The sequence below is a fragment of the Quercus suber genome, unplaced genomic scaffold, assembly GCF_002906115.3.
Source record: "Quercus suber isolate HL8 unplaced genomic scaffold, Cork oak 2.0 scaffold_281, whole genome shotgun sequence".
NCBI classification, from domain to species: Eukaryota; Viridiplantae; Streptophyta; class Magnoliopsida; order Fagales; family Fagaceae; genus Quercus; species Quercus suber.
This window is the reverse complement of record NW_027069737.1, coordinates 547,647-565,397: the sequence shown is the minus strand read 5'-3', so window position 1 is coordinate 565,397 and position 17,751 is coordinate 547,647. Positions and strand designations below refer to the sequence as shown.

The 17,751-nt window shown below is 32.7% G+C and overlaps 2 protein-coding genes across 2 annotated transcripts; one reads left to right on the top strand and one right to left on the bottom strand.

Annotated features, from left to right (window-relative positions):
- Positions 1-551: 551 nt before the first annotated feature.
- On the bottom strand, positions 552-1,562 carry LOC112007430 (uncharacterized). The gene is made up of 2 exons (XM_065781861.1): positions 926-1,562; positions 552-712 (listed from the first exon to the last, which is right to left on the bottom strand). Exons 1-2 carry the CDS (start codon positions 1,560-1,562, stop codon positions 552-554), a joined length of 798 nt encoding a protein of 265 aa, XP_065637933.1.
- Positions 1,563-14,314: 12,752 nt separating this feature from the next.
- On the top strand, positions 14,315-17,155 carry LOC112007500 (uncharacterized). The gene is made up of 2 exons (XM_024039859.2): positions 14,315-15,071; positions 16,279-17,155. The coding sequence occupies exons 1-2, from the start codon at positions 14,642-14,644 to the stop codon at positions 16,794-16,796; spliced, it is 948 nt and encodes a 315-aa protein (XP_023895627.1). The 5' UTR covers positions 14,315-14,641; the 3' UTR covers positions 16,797-17,155.
- The last annotated feature ends 596 nt before the right edge of the window (positions 17,156-17,751 follow it).

Sequence of the window (17,751 nt, the reverse complement as noted above, 5' to 3'; positions counted from 1 at the left end):
TATTCTATCAACACCTCTCTCTCTTGAATGGGTAATTAAGACCCAACCTAAAAGAACTTCTCAGGATCATCGCCAATAACAATTTTTACCAAATCTTCGCATTTTGCCCACTCGACTGAGTCATCAATGGACAACGCCAGAGATTTTAACTGCTATAAATCCTCTCCAGCAGAGGCCGAGGACTCACCCTCGGGTTTATATTGGATGGCGGCCACTAAGTACTGTCTAGCTACAAATTGATCTCCTAAAACCTCTTTAACTTGGCCTTCAGATGGATATTTAACCTTTTGGTGTAGAGTAGAAGAAACAGCCCCTAATGTATGAAGCCAGGGTCTGGCTACAATCGTGGTGTAGGGTAAGTATGCGTCCATAACAATGAAATCAACCTCTACTACTTTTGGACCAGTTTGCACAGGTAGTCGGATTTGGCCCTTTGAGATGACGACCTTCCCATCGAAACTCAGCAAAGGAGAGCTATAGGGCGTTAAGTCCTCGGGTTTTAAATTTAGCCCCTTGTATAAGTCATGATACATTATCTTGACCCCACTACCTTAGTCCACCACCACCCTCTTCACATCATACTCCCCAATCCTAAGGGTAACTACCAAGGCATCATCGTGGGGCTGTATGGTTCCGATTTTATCCTCATCCGAGTAGCCTAAAACAGGTTGAATTTCCATTCTACTTCTCTTCATATCTTGGTTAGCGTCCTCTGCAAATAACCAAACCACGAACATTACCCTAGACGGACAGGATCCAGTTCTCCCCTGTGCAGTGAAGATGACATTTATTGTTCCCAAGGGGGGTTTGGAAGAATCATCTCTACGAGATTCTGAGCTTGTCTAGCCACTCGAACCACTAGAATGGTGTAAAAGTTGTTTTAATTTACCTTCGTAAACAAGCTAGTTTAGGTGATCCCACAAACTCCTACAATCCTCTGTGGTGTGTCCATGATCTTGATGGTATTGGCAATATAGGTTGTGATTGCGCCTTTCAGGGTTTCCCACCATTTTGCTTGGCCGTTTGAAGAATGGCTCATTCTTGATCTTCTCTAGAACTTGATGCACCGACTCTCGTAACACGGCGTTGATTGCTTGAAGGTTTGCTGATCCTGATTGCCCAGCAAAATCCTTACGTGGTTTGTTATTGCTGTACTGATTCGACCTAAAATCCCTTCTCTCTTGAGGGATAACCTTATCCTTTCCTTTCCCTTGCTGCTGATCTTCTTCAACTTTTTTATACTTACCAATCTGATCCATGAGTTGATGCATGTTAGTAACGGGTTTACCAATCAAGGATTTTCTTAAACCATGTTTGGCTGGAAGGCCGAGCTTAAAAGTACTGATAGCCACATCATCGAAATCACCTTCAATCTCATTGAACATCTCCCAATATCTATCAGAGTATATTTTAAGATTTTCCCCATTTTGCATACTCAAGGATAGGAGGGAAGCCAACGACTGAGGAACTCTCCTGCAAGTCGCAAACCGAAAGCCAAATGCTTGAGTGAGCTCAGGAAAGGAGTTTATGGACTCTGCCTTTAGGCCATTGAACCATCTCATCGCAATGGGTTCGAGACTAGATGGGAAGACTTTGCACATCAAGGCCTCGTCCTTAGAATAGACAGTCGTTCTCTGGTTGAAATGGCTCACATGTTTAATGGGATCTGTTCTTTCGTTGTAAATTTTGATCGTTGGCTAATGAAAACGCCGAAGAAGACTTACCCCGTCAATCTTACACGTGAAAGGTGACTTAGAAATTTGGTTTAAGGCTCTACTCATAGCATCGTTTCCTATGCCCCTATGTGGCGGGCTTCTAAACCGCCGCTTATGATGGTGCTCATCTTCGTAGGAGAAGGATTCACTAGGTGGAGTTCAAGACCTCCGCCTGTAATTAACGTCCCTTTTGTCATCAAAGACATGTTAGAATTCGGAGAAGCTTGTCTCTTCCTTGCATGGTGTAGCTTTATTTTTAACTGATCGATCTCCAGTTGCATGATCTTGTTGTTCTCTGCATGGGAGATATGGCTTCCACCTCGAGGTTGGCTCCTGTCTGTACGTACAGGGTGGACACTTCCTTCATGATCACCTCTCCGCTCTAGGTTAAGAAAGGGGTCACCATGTTGAGATTCTCTCGACTCTGCTTGTTGTAGACCTGGTTCTGCCATAGTTGACCGTTGCTTTTACTATAATACAAGCTCTTCCCACAGAAGGCGCCAATTGTAGGGTCACAATTTGTAGCACAAGCCCTAAGGATATGGGATATAGGCCCAATGAGCCTAGTACAATAAATTTGTAGAGAATGGGTGAAAGAGCTAGGTTTTTGGTGAATTGGACAATGGCTAGTATGGATTTCAAGGATGAACAAGCATGAAACACATGTAAAACTTGATGAAATGATTGTCTGAGGAGATGGATTATGAATTAAACCAATAGTTCTGAAAGTTAATACAGTTCTTAGTGCTACAGTAATTCATTTTCTCTTTTTTCTCTCTTCTTTTTCTGACCCCCCCCCCCCTCACGGGACATTTTTCCCTTATGTAGTTCTTTCCAGACCATCTTAATCCTATACTTGTTAATCATCTAGGCCTTCACTTGAGTGCATGTCTCATCAGACATCCTTTTTGGCTTTTGGTGAGTGGTGATAACTGAGACTACACTGTTCAGGGGTCTTCTCCACATAAATGCGACCAGGAAAGTTGCTGCAGTGCATTTAATGCGGTGGTAGCATTTTTTTTTAGATATTTATAAGTTCCTATCGCCTTTGTACGTGCCTGGATCTCATTCTTATCGTCGAAACTTCTTGGAAGGTCACCCAAATCGTCCAAATACAAAATTGATCAATATTCGTCATATCCGAGAAGGAGATCCTTCTCGGACTATATTCCTCCGTTCTTTCCTTATGCAATTCTATACTTCGGTGCCCCTCTCAATCATTTAGTCCTCCTCGGACATATCCCTGCCCTCAGATGAGGCCCAAGGCTCAATATACAAATTTTGGCCCTTACTCCCACAGCTATGTTACTAATTATTTTAATTTAATTTCATATTATTATTATCAAACAAAATTAATTAGTATAAACGTTCAAACAACCCATTTAACAAGGGAACATGTAAAAATATTTTGTGAGCCCAAAAAAAAAAAAAGACACCAATATAGTATAAATCTTATATAGAAATTAAATATAGCAATATACTATAATAATTCAAATTTATATTATAGAGTTTCAATTTACTCAAACCAAGCTCCCCTAAGATATTATTATTATTTTATTAATTAGTCAATAATAAGATGAAATCATCTGTAATTTATTAAGTAATTTTTTTTTTTAAAGATTTTTATCTAAGATATCTACTTTAGAGTGTATAAGGATAAAATTCATTTCAATCCTCTAACTTTGATTTTGTTCATTTCAATCCTCTAAATTTCAAGTTTATTAATTAAGTCCTCTTCGTTAACATTAGATAATTTTTTTTTAAAATCTAAAAATTATTTTTCAATCATTAATGGGATTTTTTTAAATAAAAATTTTGAAAAACAAGTTAAAATTAGGAAAATTAATTGCAATATTTGACAAAAGTTGATGGAGATAAATTAATTGAATAAATTTGAAACTTAGAGGACTAAAATTAATCATGGTAAAATATAGAAGCTAAATTTTATATTTTATCTTTATTTTAAATTAAAAAAAATTGTATAAAAAACTATTAGAAATCACAGAAAAAGTAAATTGGGTTTAAAATATAATTTTATTTTATCAATTTTGTAGGATTTTTTTTAATTGATCCTATAAAATAAAAAAAGAATTTTAAAAGATAGATCCAGGATTTTAAGCTAAGGGGGGTCAAAGATAAGCGAAAAAAAATTAAAAAAAATTCAAATACACATCTATATAGTACTAAGAAACTTTCAACTAAGACAAATACACAAAAATCATTGTTTCTTAATATATTAAGATGCAATCATCTACCAACAAAAACAAAAGACTCAAAACAGTATAATTTCTTAATACATAGAACACTATTGTTTTTTTTACATTTTTTTTTTTAAGATTTACATGGGCTAGGTTGATGATTCATGATTTTGGAAGGGACCAAGCTACAAAACATTGGGTGCCCAAGTCTAAATTTTTTAATTTTTACTGAAAATTAAATTACTAAAAAATTGTTTTTTGGGCCCAGGCCCTACGAGCCCCCTCCTTAGTCCATCCCTGATTTTAACTAATTATGCAATAAATACGTTTACGTTTCTCCTGTGTCGGTGCAGCCCATGTGTAAAAAGTACTTATGTATGATGGCCGAACCCATTATGGACCCTCATAGTAATGGTGCAGGTTGTCTTAAGCTATATTGTGCTGTGGCCCAAACCTATAAAGGAAATCTTTTATTTATACAAACTTATGACCCAATTTCGTTCCGGGCCTAAGTATGAACCCAAATTTTTGGATTACTCTTTGGGTTAGTGAAAGAAATGTGATCACTACCTTTTATCTCCAAAAAAAAAAAAAAAAGTGATCATCCAAAAGTGAGTAAGTCAGTCTATTAACAGAACATTTTTCACAATTTGTCTACGTGGTAAGTTGTAAGTAGTGAAATCGACATTCCATTTTTTGATACTTTTTTTTTTAATGAAATTAAATAAGAAGAAGAGGACAAAAGTATAGATTAGGAGGATGTTATATATCAATATTATAATTATGAACCAATGGCTTTATCACGGACTTCTTCCGATAATAGCAAAGGATCAAGTCTGCCGCCAAATATTTACCCCAAAAAAAAAAAGGTCTGCCGCCAAATGAGTAAAAGAAGAACTGTTGGAATTTATCTAGCCCTAAAAATGGTTATATACTCATTCTTGAAGCTGATTAGTTCATTGCAATTAGTACTTTTGCAAGTGTATTTTAAAGAAATTGCTTCATTGATATAATTAAGTGGGGATGCAAAAGTTTTATACAACGTTTCTTAGATAAATATTACTTTTAGAAGATAGAGTTATTATTGATGCCAAATTTATTATATATTAATAAAAAACACTTACACAATTGTGTACAATTTTGTGATGCTAAATTTATCGTTGAATAAGAATTTGAGCATTACAATGCAACAAGCAACCTCGTAATCTTATTCTATCGATAGAATGTATAAATGAAAGCACCTTGACGATTTTCGGTGTATGATGATGATATTGACCAATGGACAAGTCACAATAGTCACACTCACACAAGCTATGTTGTGGAAACAATACATTAATAGACTTCTCATCCAAAATATTTGTATGGTGTGATTAGATTTTGGATAAAAATGTGTAAACTTGACACATTTTTTTAGTATAAACCTTAAGTACTCTAAGTTCGCCATAACTTATGACATGATAAGGTTAAGATCAAAGTTGCAGCTAACATGTTAAAAAAAAAAAAAAAAAAATTTTTTTTTTTTTTTTTTTTTTTTTTTTTTGAAGAAGAAGAAGAAAGAAAGAAAGAACTTAGTTCATAACAACCAAATAAACCTTCTCCCTTTGAGATGAAGAGCTCCAAAGAAAATTACGATTACAAACTTAGGCAACACTTTGAAACCAATGGCAAGAATTTCTTTTGCTAGATATTGGACCCTCTCTTGCGCTGTCTACGAGAAAATAATCCATGATATTTCTATTTCATGATTCACACAACATTTGTCAAGAAATCAAATTGTGTTATGCAATGGTTAAATTATTAGTCTTCTTGAATGATAATAATATATTCAACTTTTGGAGATATTTTCATGTTGTATAAGTTTATTGAAATATTTGAATAATAATAAACTATTTACCTAATTGTATTTTTTTTTTTAAATTGTAAAAAAAAAAAAAAAAATCATTAACTAGACAAAACATTATAAAAATATCCCAAATTCTTTTGGAAAAATAAAACTCAAAAAATAAATAACTTATTGTCAATGCATCTAATACAAAACACACAAATACTACTAGTATGCCCCATAATTTAAGCCTATATTCCAAAGTATTTAAACTTTTACGAGCAAAATCAAATCATAAAAGCATTAAATTGCACTTGATATTTGTTAATATTGATTCAATTTAATAAAAAATTTTTTAAACATAAACATATACTTAACCATAAACTTTATGCCAAAATGCAAAACCTATCTTTAAGTTTCACAATTTTTCATTTCAATTCTTCTAAGTTCGGGTTTTGTCATTTCAATTCTTTAAGTTTTATTTCTTCCTAATTAAGTCCTCAATTAATATGTTGTTAATTTCTGTCGTTAACTTACCAAAACAGAGTTGTTTTGGACTTTAGTTAATATTTCAATTTTATTTATTTCTTAATTTTAGAAAAATTATTATTAAAAAAAAAATCAGAAAGCAAATTAGAGGAATGACGTGATTTGTGAATACGTCTTACTCCTATCATTTCTAATAATAACTAAAATTGATTAACTGAGTTATCCTCCCTATCCCTATTTATCTCTCCTCTATTCTTAAAAAAAAATTAAAAAAAAAAAAAAAAACTCATCTCTTTTCATACTCAGAAAATAGAATCAAACACACAATTAACCCACAAAGCTATGGGGATTGGGGTCTAATCATTGCGGCATGTTGTTGAATGATGTCTTAGAGAGCACCTTTCTCAAACTATGGCAGTAAATTGACAAATGATGCTATCGATGAAATTGAACTGTTACAAAGATATTGGAAACAATGCCATTGAAATCTTAGTGGGTTTTGTTGCAGATTTACTTGTCACAAAACTTATTATTGTATTGGCTTTGATATCTAGATGTGTGAGATTAATGATTACTTGGTGGAAAGTGAAAAATGAAGAAAAGAGCTCAAGTTTTGGAAATTTGGCATTTTCAAGTTTCTTTGATCCTCCTTTTGGAGTGGAGCGGGGCTGCCAAGAACACCCACCTCGCTCTTGATCTCTCCCTCCCGATCTTTTATTTATGATTCTTTGGTTAAAATAGATTTTTTTTTTTAAAAAAAAAAAAAAAACATTCTTACATGTTTAAACTTGGTAAGTATCTAAGAGCATTTATACAAGCCTTCATTTACTTGTGTACCAATTTCTCAAATTTATTTATATCTAATACGTGTTAGAAAATAATATATCCTTTGTCAATACAATATTTTTAGTTAAATAAAAAGGTAAATTCCACTAACATATCCTAAGATTTGGGTAAATACCAACCAGGTCCAAAACATATCAAAATTGACCAATTTGGTCTTTAAAAGACAAGCTAATCCCTAACCCCATTACCCTTTATTAAATTCTCTCTCTTCTCACTGTGACTCTCTCTCTTGCGTTCCCTTTCTCTCCTCTTTTCAATCATCCTAATCTCTCTAATCTCAGATCAGCCCCAACCACTATTATAGCAAACTAACAACCTAATTTTACCCACCTAAATCCTTAAACAAAAACCCAGATCCAAAAATCTCATAGCAAACCCACCACCACATCACAACCTACCATCACCCCTATTGCAAATCCACCCCATATCAAAACCCACTACCACCACCACCACCAAAAACCACTATCGACCATAAAACCTAGCCAAACTCACAGCAACAAAAACCAAATCATCAAACAAAATCCAAATCCCAAAAATCCATAACAAACCCACCACCACATCAAAACCCACAACCACCACCACTGCAAATCCACCCTAGATTGCCCACCACCACCACCGGCTAAAAACCCCAACCAAACCTATAGCAATAAACCCAAATCCTCCAACAAAACCTAAATCCAAAAAAATCCATAAAAACCTATAGCAAACCAACCCACCACATCACAACATAAGAACCCACAATTACCCTACTACAAATCTACCCCAGATTAGAACCACCACCACCACTAGCCACAAAAACTTAAAAACCCACAACAAACCCATTACTGCTGTTGCCTAAGAGCACACCATTGCCATTTCCTGAGAGAACAAAGAGATAGTGAAAGGGTGGGTCATAGAGAAGGGTCGGCTTGGACAAAGAGGGATGAGAGAGGAGTGGCTTGAGAGAAACATAGTGTAGGAACTGGAGAGAGAGAGAGAGAGAGAGAGAGAGAGAGAGAGAGAGAGAGAGAGAGAGAGAGAGAGAGAGAGAGAGAGAGAGGAGAGAGAGAGAAAGGAAAGAGAGAGAGAGAGAGAGAGAGAGAGAGAGAGAGAGAGAGAGAGAGAGAGAGAGAGAGAGAGGAAAACTGGGTAACGGGTTAGGGATTAAATTGTTTTTTAAGGGCCAAATTGGTCAATTTTGAAATGTCTTGGACCTAGTTGGTATTTGCTCAAACTTCAAGATATGTTAGTGGAATTTACCCTAAATAAAACAATATTAATTATATATGTGGAACATCAAAAAAGAAAATTATGTATATGGAGTGAACATTAAAATCAATTCTTTCTCATAAATGTTTAGTCCATATATTTATATTTATACATATGTTTATGTTTAAGATAGATATTACTTACGTTATGTAACGTTTAAGATAGATGTTTATCAAAACCAATTATCATAATCGATTATTACTAGAATAATGTTAATTAATCAAATAATAAACTCCTTTTAAGTTTCTTGAAACTTTTTGGCTATTGAGTTTTAATTGGATAGTATTTCAAAATTCTAGAAGCTTGCGCTTTAGAGTTTCACTTAGAATAGGATCTATTAATCATTTTAATGTACTTATTGAGTGCAAATAGAAAAAGTACATCAAACAATGTATAATGTGTAAGTCATATATATATATATATATATATTTGATAAGTATAATGTGTAAGTCATATTATGCATGTGCAACATGTGATATGATACGAAATGGTGAAAGTGGAAGATTGACAACAAAAGAATTATGGTATTCTATATTTTATTTGTTTTGGCTAAATTTTAATTTTGTTGTTACTAATTATTTTAATTTTAATTCATATTATTATTATCAAACAAAATTAATTAGTATAAACGTTCAAACAACCTATTTAAGAAGGGAACATGTACAAATATTTTGCGAGTAAAAAAAAAAAAAGACACAAATGTAGTATAACTCTTATATATATATATATATATTAAACTTAGCAATATACTATAATAATTCAAGTTGATATTATAGAGTTTCAATTTTTTATTAACTAGTCAATGATAGGATCAGATCACCTGTAATTTATTAAGTAAACAAGTTTTTTTATTTTATTTTATCTAAGACAGAATTCTAATTTTTTTTTTTTTTAAATTTTAAAGGCTTTTTTTTAACTGATTCTCAAAAAATACGCTAATTTTTTGCTCTATCGGTGTGACCTATGTGTAAAAAGTACTTATGCATGATATTCGGACCCATTATGGACCCTCAAATTAAAAATGCAGGCCTGGCTTAAGCAATGTGAGCTGTGGCCCAAACCTATAAAGGAAAGTAGGAAACCTTTATTTTTATATTTTATGTAAACATGTGACCCAATTTCGTTCTGGGCCTAAGTATGAACCCAGATTTTTGGATTGCTCTTTGGGTTAATGAAAGAAATGCATGTGATCATCCAAAAATGGAAAAGGAATTCATTTTTTTAATATTTTTTACGGAATTAAATAAGAAGAAGTGGACAAAAAGTATAGATTAGGAGGACATCAAAAAAAAAAAAAAAAAATTATAATTATGAAACAATGGCTTAATCATGGACTTCTTCCGCTAATAGCAAAGGATCAAGTCAGCCGCCATATGAGTAAAAGAAGTGTTGGAATGTATCTAGCCCTAAAAATGGTTATGTGCTCATTCTTGAAGCTGACTAGTTCATTGCAATTAGTACTTTGGAAAGGGTATTTTTAAAGAAATTGACTTGATTGATATAATTAAGTAGGGATGCAAAGGTTTTTAGAAAATAGGCCTATTATTGATACCAATTTTATTATACATCAATAAAAAACACGTAAACAATTGTGTGAAATTTTGTGATAGCTAAATTTATTGTTGAATAAGAATTTGAGCATATTATATTTACAATAGAACAAATAACCCCATAATCTTATTCTATTGGTAGGATGTAAATGAAATCACCTTGACGATTTTCAGTGTATGATGATAATATTGACCAATGGACAATTCACAATAGACATACTATACTCACACAAGCTGTGTTGTGGAAACAATATATATATTAATAGAGATCCTAAATATTTGTATGTTAGTAGACTACAAAACAAAATTTTCTAAAAAAATGAAAACAAAGACTACAAAACAAATTATGTGCAATGTATCTTCATCGAGGTGTCCTAGTCCCTACTAATAGGAAGAGTGAATGTTTTCTCTTATACTTTAATCCCAAAAGAGAAACAAAAATTCAAAAAGGCTTGCTCCTTCTGGCCCCTAAACAAAAAACATATGCCAACATATGTGTTGTTAAGACTTAAGAGTACATTTCACAGCCTTGAACCAAGCAATGCATTCTGCCTTGAGATATTTTGCAGTAAATTAAATCAATTTTTTTTTCTATTTAATAATAATAATAATAATAATAATAATAATACTAGCAGTATGATATTTTACTACCTACTATGAAACACATGAACCCTTTATAAATAGGGGAAATTACACTTTACCATCATAAACTATGCACGAGATTATACTTTGCACCCTAAACTATCAGACTTATCACATTTTGTACCCTAGTGTTATTTTTGCTGTTATATTTAACAGAATCTTGCTGCATGTGACAAATACATGCTTCTTGCTTAGGTGGAACAAAGTTAAAAAATTGAAACACCCTTCTTCAAAATCAATTAAAACAAAGTCCATCCTCTTCCCTAGATTCAGTTTTAAAATATTTAAATTTACCCTCAAAACTATGCCCGGATTGGAAAACTGAGCCACAGAATGTATTATTGATATATTGAAAAACTATAAGAAACAAATCTTCAAAGATTCACCTTAACCCACATTAAAAGGAAGAATGAGCTATATATATATATATATATTTTTTTTTTTTTTGAGATAAAAGAATGAGCTATATTAATATAAAAAGAAAGAGAAATATTATGTTCTGTCTAGCTTCAAAAATAATAAAAGAGCTTTTCCACTGATATGGGCTTGGACTGTGATTCAAAGATTACAACGTTAAGGATTCCTTTGTGTCAAGGTCCTTTTCAAAGGCAAGCAACATATTAGGGGGAAATCTTGTTAGATGGTGAGTGTGTGAGAGAGGCAAAGGTTCTAATGATGAAAACAAAACAAACAATGATTTGGAGAAGGTGGATGGGGTACTGTGAATAAATTCTGCCATGGAATCAAAGAGGCAAATTTAAATATTTTGAAACTGAATCTAGGGAAGAGGATGAGTTTTGTTTTAATTGATTTTGAAGATGGGTGTTTTCAGTTTTTTAACTTTTTTCCACCTAAGCAAGAAGCATGTGCTTGTCACATGCAACAAGATTCTATTAAATATAATAGCAAAAATAACACTGGGGTGCAAAGTGTGATAGTTTATGGTGCAAAGTGTGTAGTTGGATAGTTTATGGTACAAAATGTAATCTAGTGTATAATTTAGGGTAGTAAAGTGTAATTTTCCTTTATAAATAAAGAAGGGGAGAGCCATCTTAAAGTTGAATATGTTACTATGAAAAGGACATTAATGACAAGCTTCTCATACTTATAGCTTAAAGAAGTTATGACATTGTTACACGATGCTTTGAACCTTTCAGTTTCCTTTTCAATTACTTATTCAAAAAGTCTAGTTATATACCCTTTAACACATATTTTGCCACAACTTGTTATATGTGAATTAGTAATTAGAATGCTTTAAGTAGTGGACTTATATGCAAGTGAAGTAGGGGCGACTCCATGTAATGGTTAGGGTATTCACTTGAACACCCTGACCTTGAAAAAAAAAATTTATATATAATTTTTTTGAATTTTTTGTCTACCATAAATAAAAATTGGACACTGTAAAATGCAGTTACAAAGTCCTATATTGATAAAAATAGTAACAAAAATCAATAAGTTGAGTAACAACAAAAATTCTTAGAAAAAAATTCTTATCTATTTTCGCATAAAAACCTTTTTTTTTTTTTTAAAAAAAGTACATAACCATTTTTCAAAATTTTTTTGCATTAAATCATCTATTTTACAATACATTTTATTAAAGTATTATTTCTTTATCAATTTTTTACTACTCTCCCAAATCATCTCTCTATATATGAGTAAAGAAAGTGTTAAAAAAAAAATTTGCATATGAACAATTACTGTAATTACAAATGCATTTTGCACAATAATACGTAAGTTGATGTGGATGATTTTTGTGGTTGATTGTACAAAAGTTGGCCCTTATGCCATTTTATACGGACAAATATGAATGTCCTTAATGACTACCCTAAATAAAAATTTAGAGTCGTCACTGAAGTAAAGTAATCCAATTAACCAGTTAACACCTAAGCCAATTGTGGCAAAATGTGTACAAAATGGTTTGTTACTAAAAAAAAAAAAGTCAGTTATTTCCATCTTAGGGGTGAGAGAGTGGCTGCTGGTTAGGACATAGCATAATAGCATTACTAATTGTACACATTTTCAGCAAAAGTAATATTGACACAGTATATAAAGGATAAAATTTAGTTACAGTATTTAGGTGTTGTTTTTTAGATTTCCTTTTAAAATTCAGTCATGGGGCTTTTTTCTCATGAAATGGAAGTTAATTTTTAGTTAAGTACAATCACATGGTTGAATTTTAGTTAATCGCCTATATATAAATATATATTATAAGTTTTAACTAGTGGACATATAGACCCATTATTATTTTAATTTTTCTCACCCACTAAAAATAATTTGTTATTCTCACACGTGGTAGAAAGTGTGTAAGATTTCCTCAAACTATGTCTGTTTTTAGCGTAAAAAATTCAATCAGGGGAGTGATTTGTGTCCAGTGGCAATTGCCATTGGACACGTTGGATTTCAAACATATATATGCAATCTAACGTGTCCAGTGGCATTGGCCACTGGACAGAAACCACTCCCCTGATTGAATTTTTTACGCTAAAAACAGATATAGTTTGAGGAAATCTTACACACTTTCCAATCTGTAATTCAATGTGTCCAGTGCCAGTGCCACGGGACAGAAACCAGATCCTTCAATCAAAAAGAGAAAAAAAAAAGATTCAATGAACCTAGACACATACAAGGTACACTGAACCTGGTCATACTCTTTTTTTTTTTTTTTTCACTCTAATAAACTCAAGGCAGCTTGGACGCCGAAGGAGACTCCGCGACTATTTTCCACATCACATCCAAGTCTAACTTAATGTGTGACGTGGCAAAACCGATAAAAAATCAACCTATCAATTTAATGCAATCGCCACGTGTAAGCCTGTGCTGGTGAGCTATAGCTCACGTTTGGTCACACATGCACACACATTCATGGCATGGCTTTCTTATCTACTTTTGCATTGGGCACCAAGTACGTAACACCGTTGAAACAGCGTCAAATGGAACAAAGTTACTGTGTATCACCACACACAGATGGATAGCTGTGCAGTTCCCAAGTGACACACATCAAGAACCGCCAATCTTAACTTGGTCAACAAAGTATAGATTTTGAATTCAAGTGGTTACTTCAAGTGACACAAAACCACAGATTCAAGTGGTTACTACTTAAATCTGTGGTTTTGTGTAAAACTAATGGTTTTTAGCATAAAAGAGGTATATGCCAATCGTTTGTAACTGATAAAGTCTGGCTTAGCCTTCTAAAAAAGAAACACAAGAGAATTATGCGAATTTTAGAGATTAAAGGTTGTTTGGTACAGCTACTCAAATATACATTTTTAATTTTTAAACAATATTACAAGTATTTTTATTTACTTTTTTACTAACATATATTGTCACACATATTTTTAAATAACAAAATACATGTACCAAATACTCCCTAAAATTCTTCAATTCTACATTCTATAATGTGCTTTTCTTTTCTTTTCCTTCTTTTTGCAGGTTGATGAGACAGAATTATTCAGGGAATATATTAAATGTGCTAGAGAAGCCAAATGAGATAGCAAAAATCAAATTATAATGGAACACTTACCCCACCAATCGAAGACCAATTGGGGTCCACTCAATTAGTGAAGCAGTATTAATTAATTAATTAGCAACATTTGCTTAACTGTACACAACCCCAATGTAATTCACACAAAAGCTCGAACCTAGACACAAAACCGTGCCATGTTCATTAATAAGAATCTGAAACTAGCCCACATACATGTTAACTAAAAATTCTCACAACAACACTCGCTAGCTCACACATACTCTCTCTCTCTCTCTCTCTCTCTCTCTCTCTATATATATAACGCCGTTAACATTACAATTATACAATTATAACTCCATCTGTTGTCATCTCTCTCTTATTCCAAAAAAAGGTCGTCTTTTATGTACACATCATATCGCCACAATCACAACATAGCCACACCATACTTCCAAAAGCCACATCTCTCTCTTTCATTCTTTGTTTTTCTATATATTAAACCCATTAGCCTCTTCTATTCTCTGTCTTCTTCACATATCGTTCTCTGTCAAAAGAGCTTCTTATTAGTAGTGAGCCATTAAAAGAAAAAAGAGATATTTTTGACAAAAGGGTATTGGATATAAGTGTGTGTTTGGGGTTTTTTTTTATTTTATTTTTAATCAAACACATTTACAATGGCTAGAATTCCTGTGAGGTTTGAGAGGGTAGCAGCTGCATTCAACGACGCGTCTTCACGGGTTAGACTCTGCGAGAGCAGTGGGAGCGAGCACTCACCAGCAGCAGAGAGTCTCACTGATTTGTCAGATCTTGTCAAGTCGTTCATTGAAAGAGATGGCAGAGTAGTTTTCTATATGGATGATGATCAAGTTGATCAGCAGCAAAAGGAAAAAGACCAACATGAGCATTCGGATTGGTCTGATTCTGAAACTAAGGATATGCTTCAGAATCTATTTGGTTCCAATGATGAAGATGACAGTGATCGTGATGTGAAGCAAAAAATTCGTGCTGAGGTTGAATTTGCTAGTGGGCTTATCGGCGACATGTCGTCCACTGGGTTTAAACGACAACTGATGGCTCGTTTACGTGACAGCGGTTTCGATGCTGGTTAGTACCATATGAAATTATGGATTTTTCTCTTGTTTTTCTTTGCATCTTCAATACCTCCATTGACTTTCAATCTTAACCCAAAAAAATAAATAAATAAATAAAATAACAACTCTTTTTAGGAACTATTGGAATAGTTTTTTTTAGTTCAAAGATTATTATTTTACAATAAATGTGATATTAGTAAGAAACGCATATAAAGTAGAATTTTATTAATCATAACTTGTTATATTTGCAAAATAATTCTTAGAAATTTTTTGTCTTTAAGATACTTTATTTTTTTAGATAACTTAATCACAAAGTAGATTAAAAAAAAAAAAAAACAATTGCAAGTTACAGCTAAGGGTCCCATTAAAATCCGGGTTCATAATTAGGTAGTGTGTTTACTTTTCAGGGATAATGTCAAGAATATTTGGATGAGTTGTCAATCTTGCGTATCAAGAATGGCATGGGTCTCGTGAATTTGTGAGAGAATTTAGTAACATTCTTAATTATCATGAGGCACAGTGTCATTTAGCATCATTAAATCTCGGCTTTTACTTATAAAAATAGTTTCATATGTACGCACGAAAATCGTGCAAATTAACTTATGATTATGATTATATCGGCTGAGTTGTCCATACGTGTCATCAAATAGGTCTTATTAATGGTGTGATAAAATATTAAAATTTAGTGACTTGATTTTCAAATTGATGAATTAACTTTTTGGACAAAACTTATGGTTCTTTTTGGATTGGGGAGGGAGAGTAGATAAAGTAGAGTAGATTTAGCATAAAATTAGCTTATTTTTAGTTAACACTACTTTACTCCCCTCCACTCCCCCCTCCATCTAAACAGGCCATTAGATACAATATTTTAGGTGTTGTTCTTTAAGTTCATCTCTTAAAATTCAATCATGTAGCTCTAATTAACTAAAAAAAAAATACTTTCATTCTATGTTAAAAAATTTACATGATAGAATTTTAAAAGAGGATCTTAAGAAACAGCACCTAAGTACTGTACTTAAATCTTACTCTAACTTTTAAATACAAGAAAAACAAAACATTATTAAAAGAAAAATAGTTATTATGTAATTGATTTGGCATATAATTGTATTCATTATTATGTATGTTTGTAAGTCTTTACTCTTTAGTAGTAAATGCTCTATGCTGTATTGGTATTGCAGTGTTGTTATATGTTCTAATTACATGAACCCCATTTTGTGCAGGCCTTTGCAAATCCAAGTGGGAGAAAACTGGACGATTCCCATCCGGGAATTATGAATACATTGATGTTAATGTAAATGGAAACCGCTACATAGTAGAAGTTTCACTTGACAGACAATTTGAAATTGCTCGTCCCACTGATCAATATGCCTCATTGCTCAATGTTTTCCCAAGGATATTTGTGGGCAAAGTGGAAGAGCTAAAGAAGATTGTGAAGCTGATGTGCAGGGCTATTAAAGAGTCCATGAAAGGCGTGGACTTGCATGTACCACCGTGGAGAAGAAATGGTTACATGCAGGCAAAGTGGTTTGGTAATTACAAGCGGACCACCAATGAAGTTCCTTCAAAAAATGCACAATATGGTGAGGCTGTTGCTGGAAAAAGATCAGTTGGATTTGAGGCCAAGCCATCAATATCTTACAATTGCAGAGAAGATTTTGCAAGCAAGGTTGGTTTAAGAGTTGGACATTTGACTACTGTGTTTAATGGCAATGTCAATGGCACGGGCTTGCAATTGTAGCAATGTGAAAAGAACTAGTAGGATTGCTTTCAATTTGGTGAGCGGTTTAGGGTGGTAAATTTTTTGGAAGAGATTAGATTGGATGTTGAAGCCTCCGCCAGCCGCACATATATATATATATATATATGTTCTTAAATTATTCCATTTCCTTGTTGAATTTTTTGCACCCTTGTCTACCGAAAGTGGAACTTGTAGCATGCAGTTGTAGTATATTTGGCCTTTTTGTTTATAGGCATGCAGTTGTACGTATGTAATTGGAACTTGTAAAGAAAATTTTGGAGGATTGAGGTTCTGACTAAGGACCAATTAAGGTTTACCTTATTTGAAGAAATCTCTAATAAAGATCAATTTATCCTGTAGTACTGTGAGTTTGATCAATACATTATTTAAGTTTTAGCTTCAATCTTTGTGTTTGAATGCAGTTTGCGGATTGTTTATGTGCTGTGACCGAAAGAGGATATAATTAAACGTGCATTTGGCAAAGAGAAATAAGATCTGCTAAGCTTGAATTCTTCTTGTTTTAGTTGTTATTGTTCAAATGCAAACTTCTGTTAGCAATGAAATTCGACCATTTGATAATATTTATTTTTATTTTTGAAATTTATGTAAAAAAAAAAGTTAGTTATCTATAAATATAAAGACTATTATTTACAAATTTACAGCAACATAAAAAAAAAAAAAAAAATGTAAAAATTGCAAAGCTCGGGTCAACAACTAGATACTAGACAAATCTAACAATACATAGAATACTGAATACAATTTGAAATTATGAAACACAATAGGATTTTTAAGAAAACATTTGATATTTATACAATATGATGAATATTATCCTAATTAAATGTGATGATAAAATCAAACAAAACAAACGTACTATAATTGTTAGTCTCCCACTAAATATTTACCTATAATTTTGTATTTGTAAAGTTGTGATTTATAACTATGTTTTATGTTAGCT

Coding starts and splice junctions, on each gene's coding strand:
- LOC112007430 (XM_065781861.1), bottom strand. CDS start 1,562: ATGAGATGGTTCAATGGCCTAAAGGCAGAGTCCATAAACTCCTTTCCT. Junction 713..925: donor CACCACAGAGGATTGTAGGA/GTTTGTGGGATC, acceptor GGTTATTTGCAG/AGGACGCTAACCAAGATATG.
- LOC112007500 (XM_024039859.2), top strand. CDS start 14,642: ATGGCTAGAATTCCTGTGAGGTTTGAGAGGGTAGCAGCTGCATTCAAC. Junction 15,072..16,278: donor TGACAGCGGTTTCGATGCTG/GTTAGTACCATA, acceptor CATTTTGTGCAG/GCCTTTGCAAATCCAAGTGG.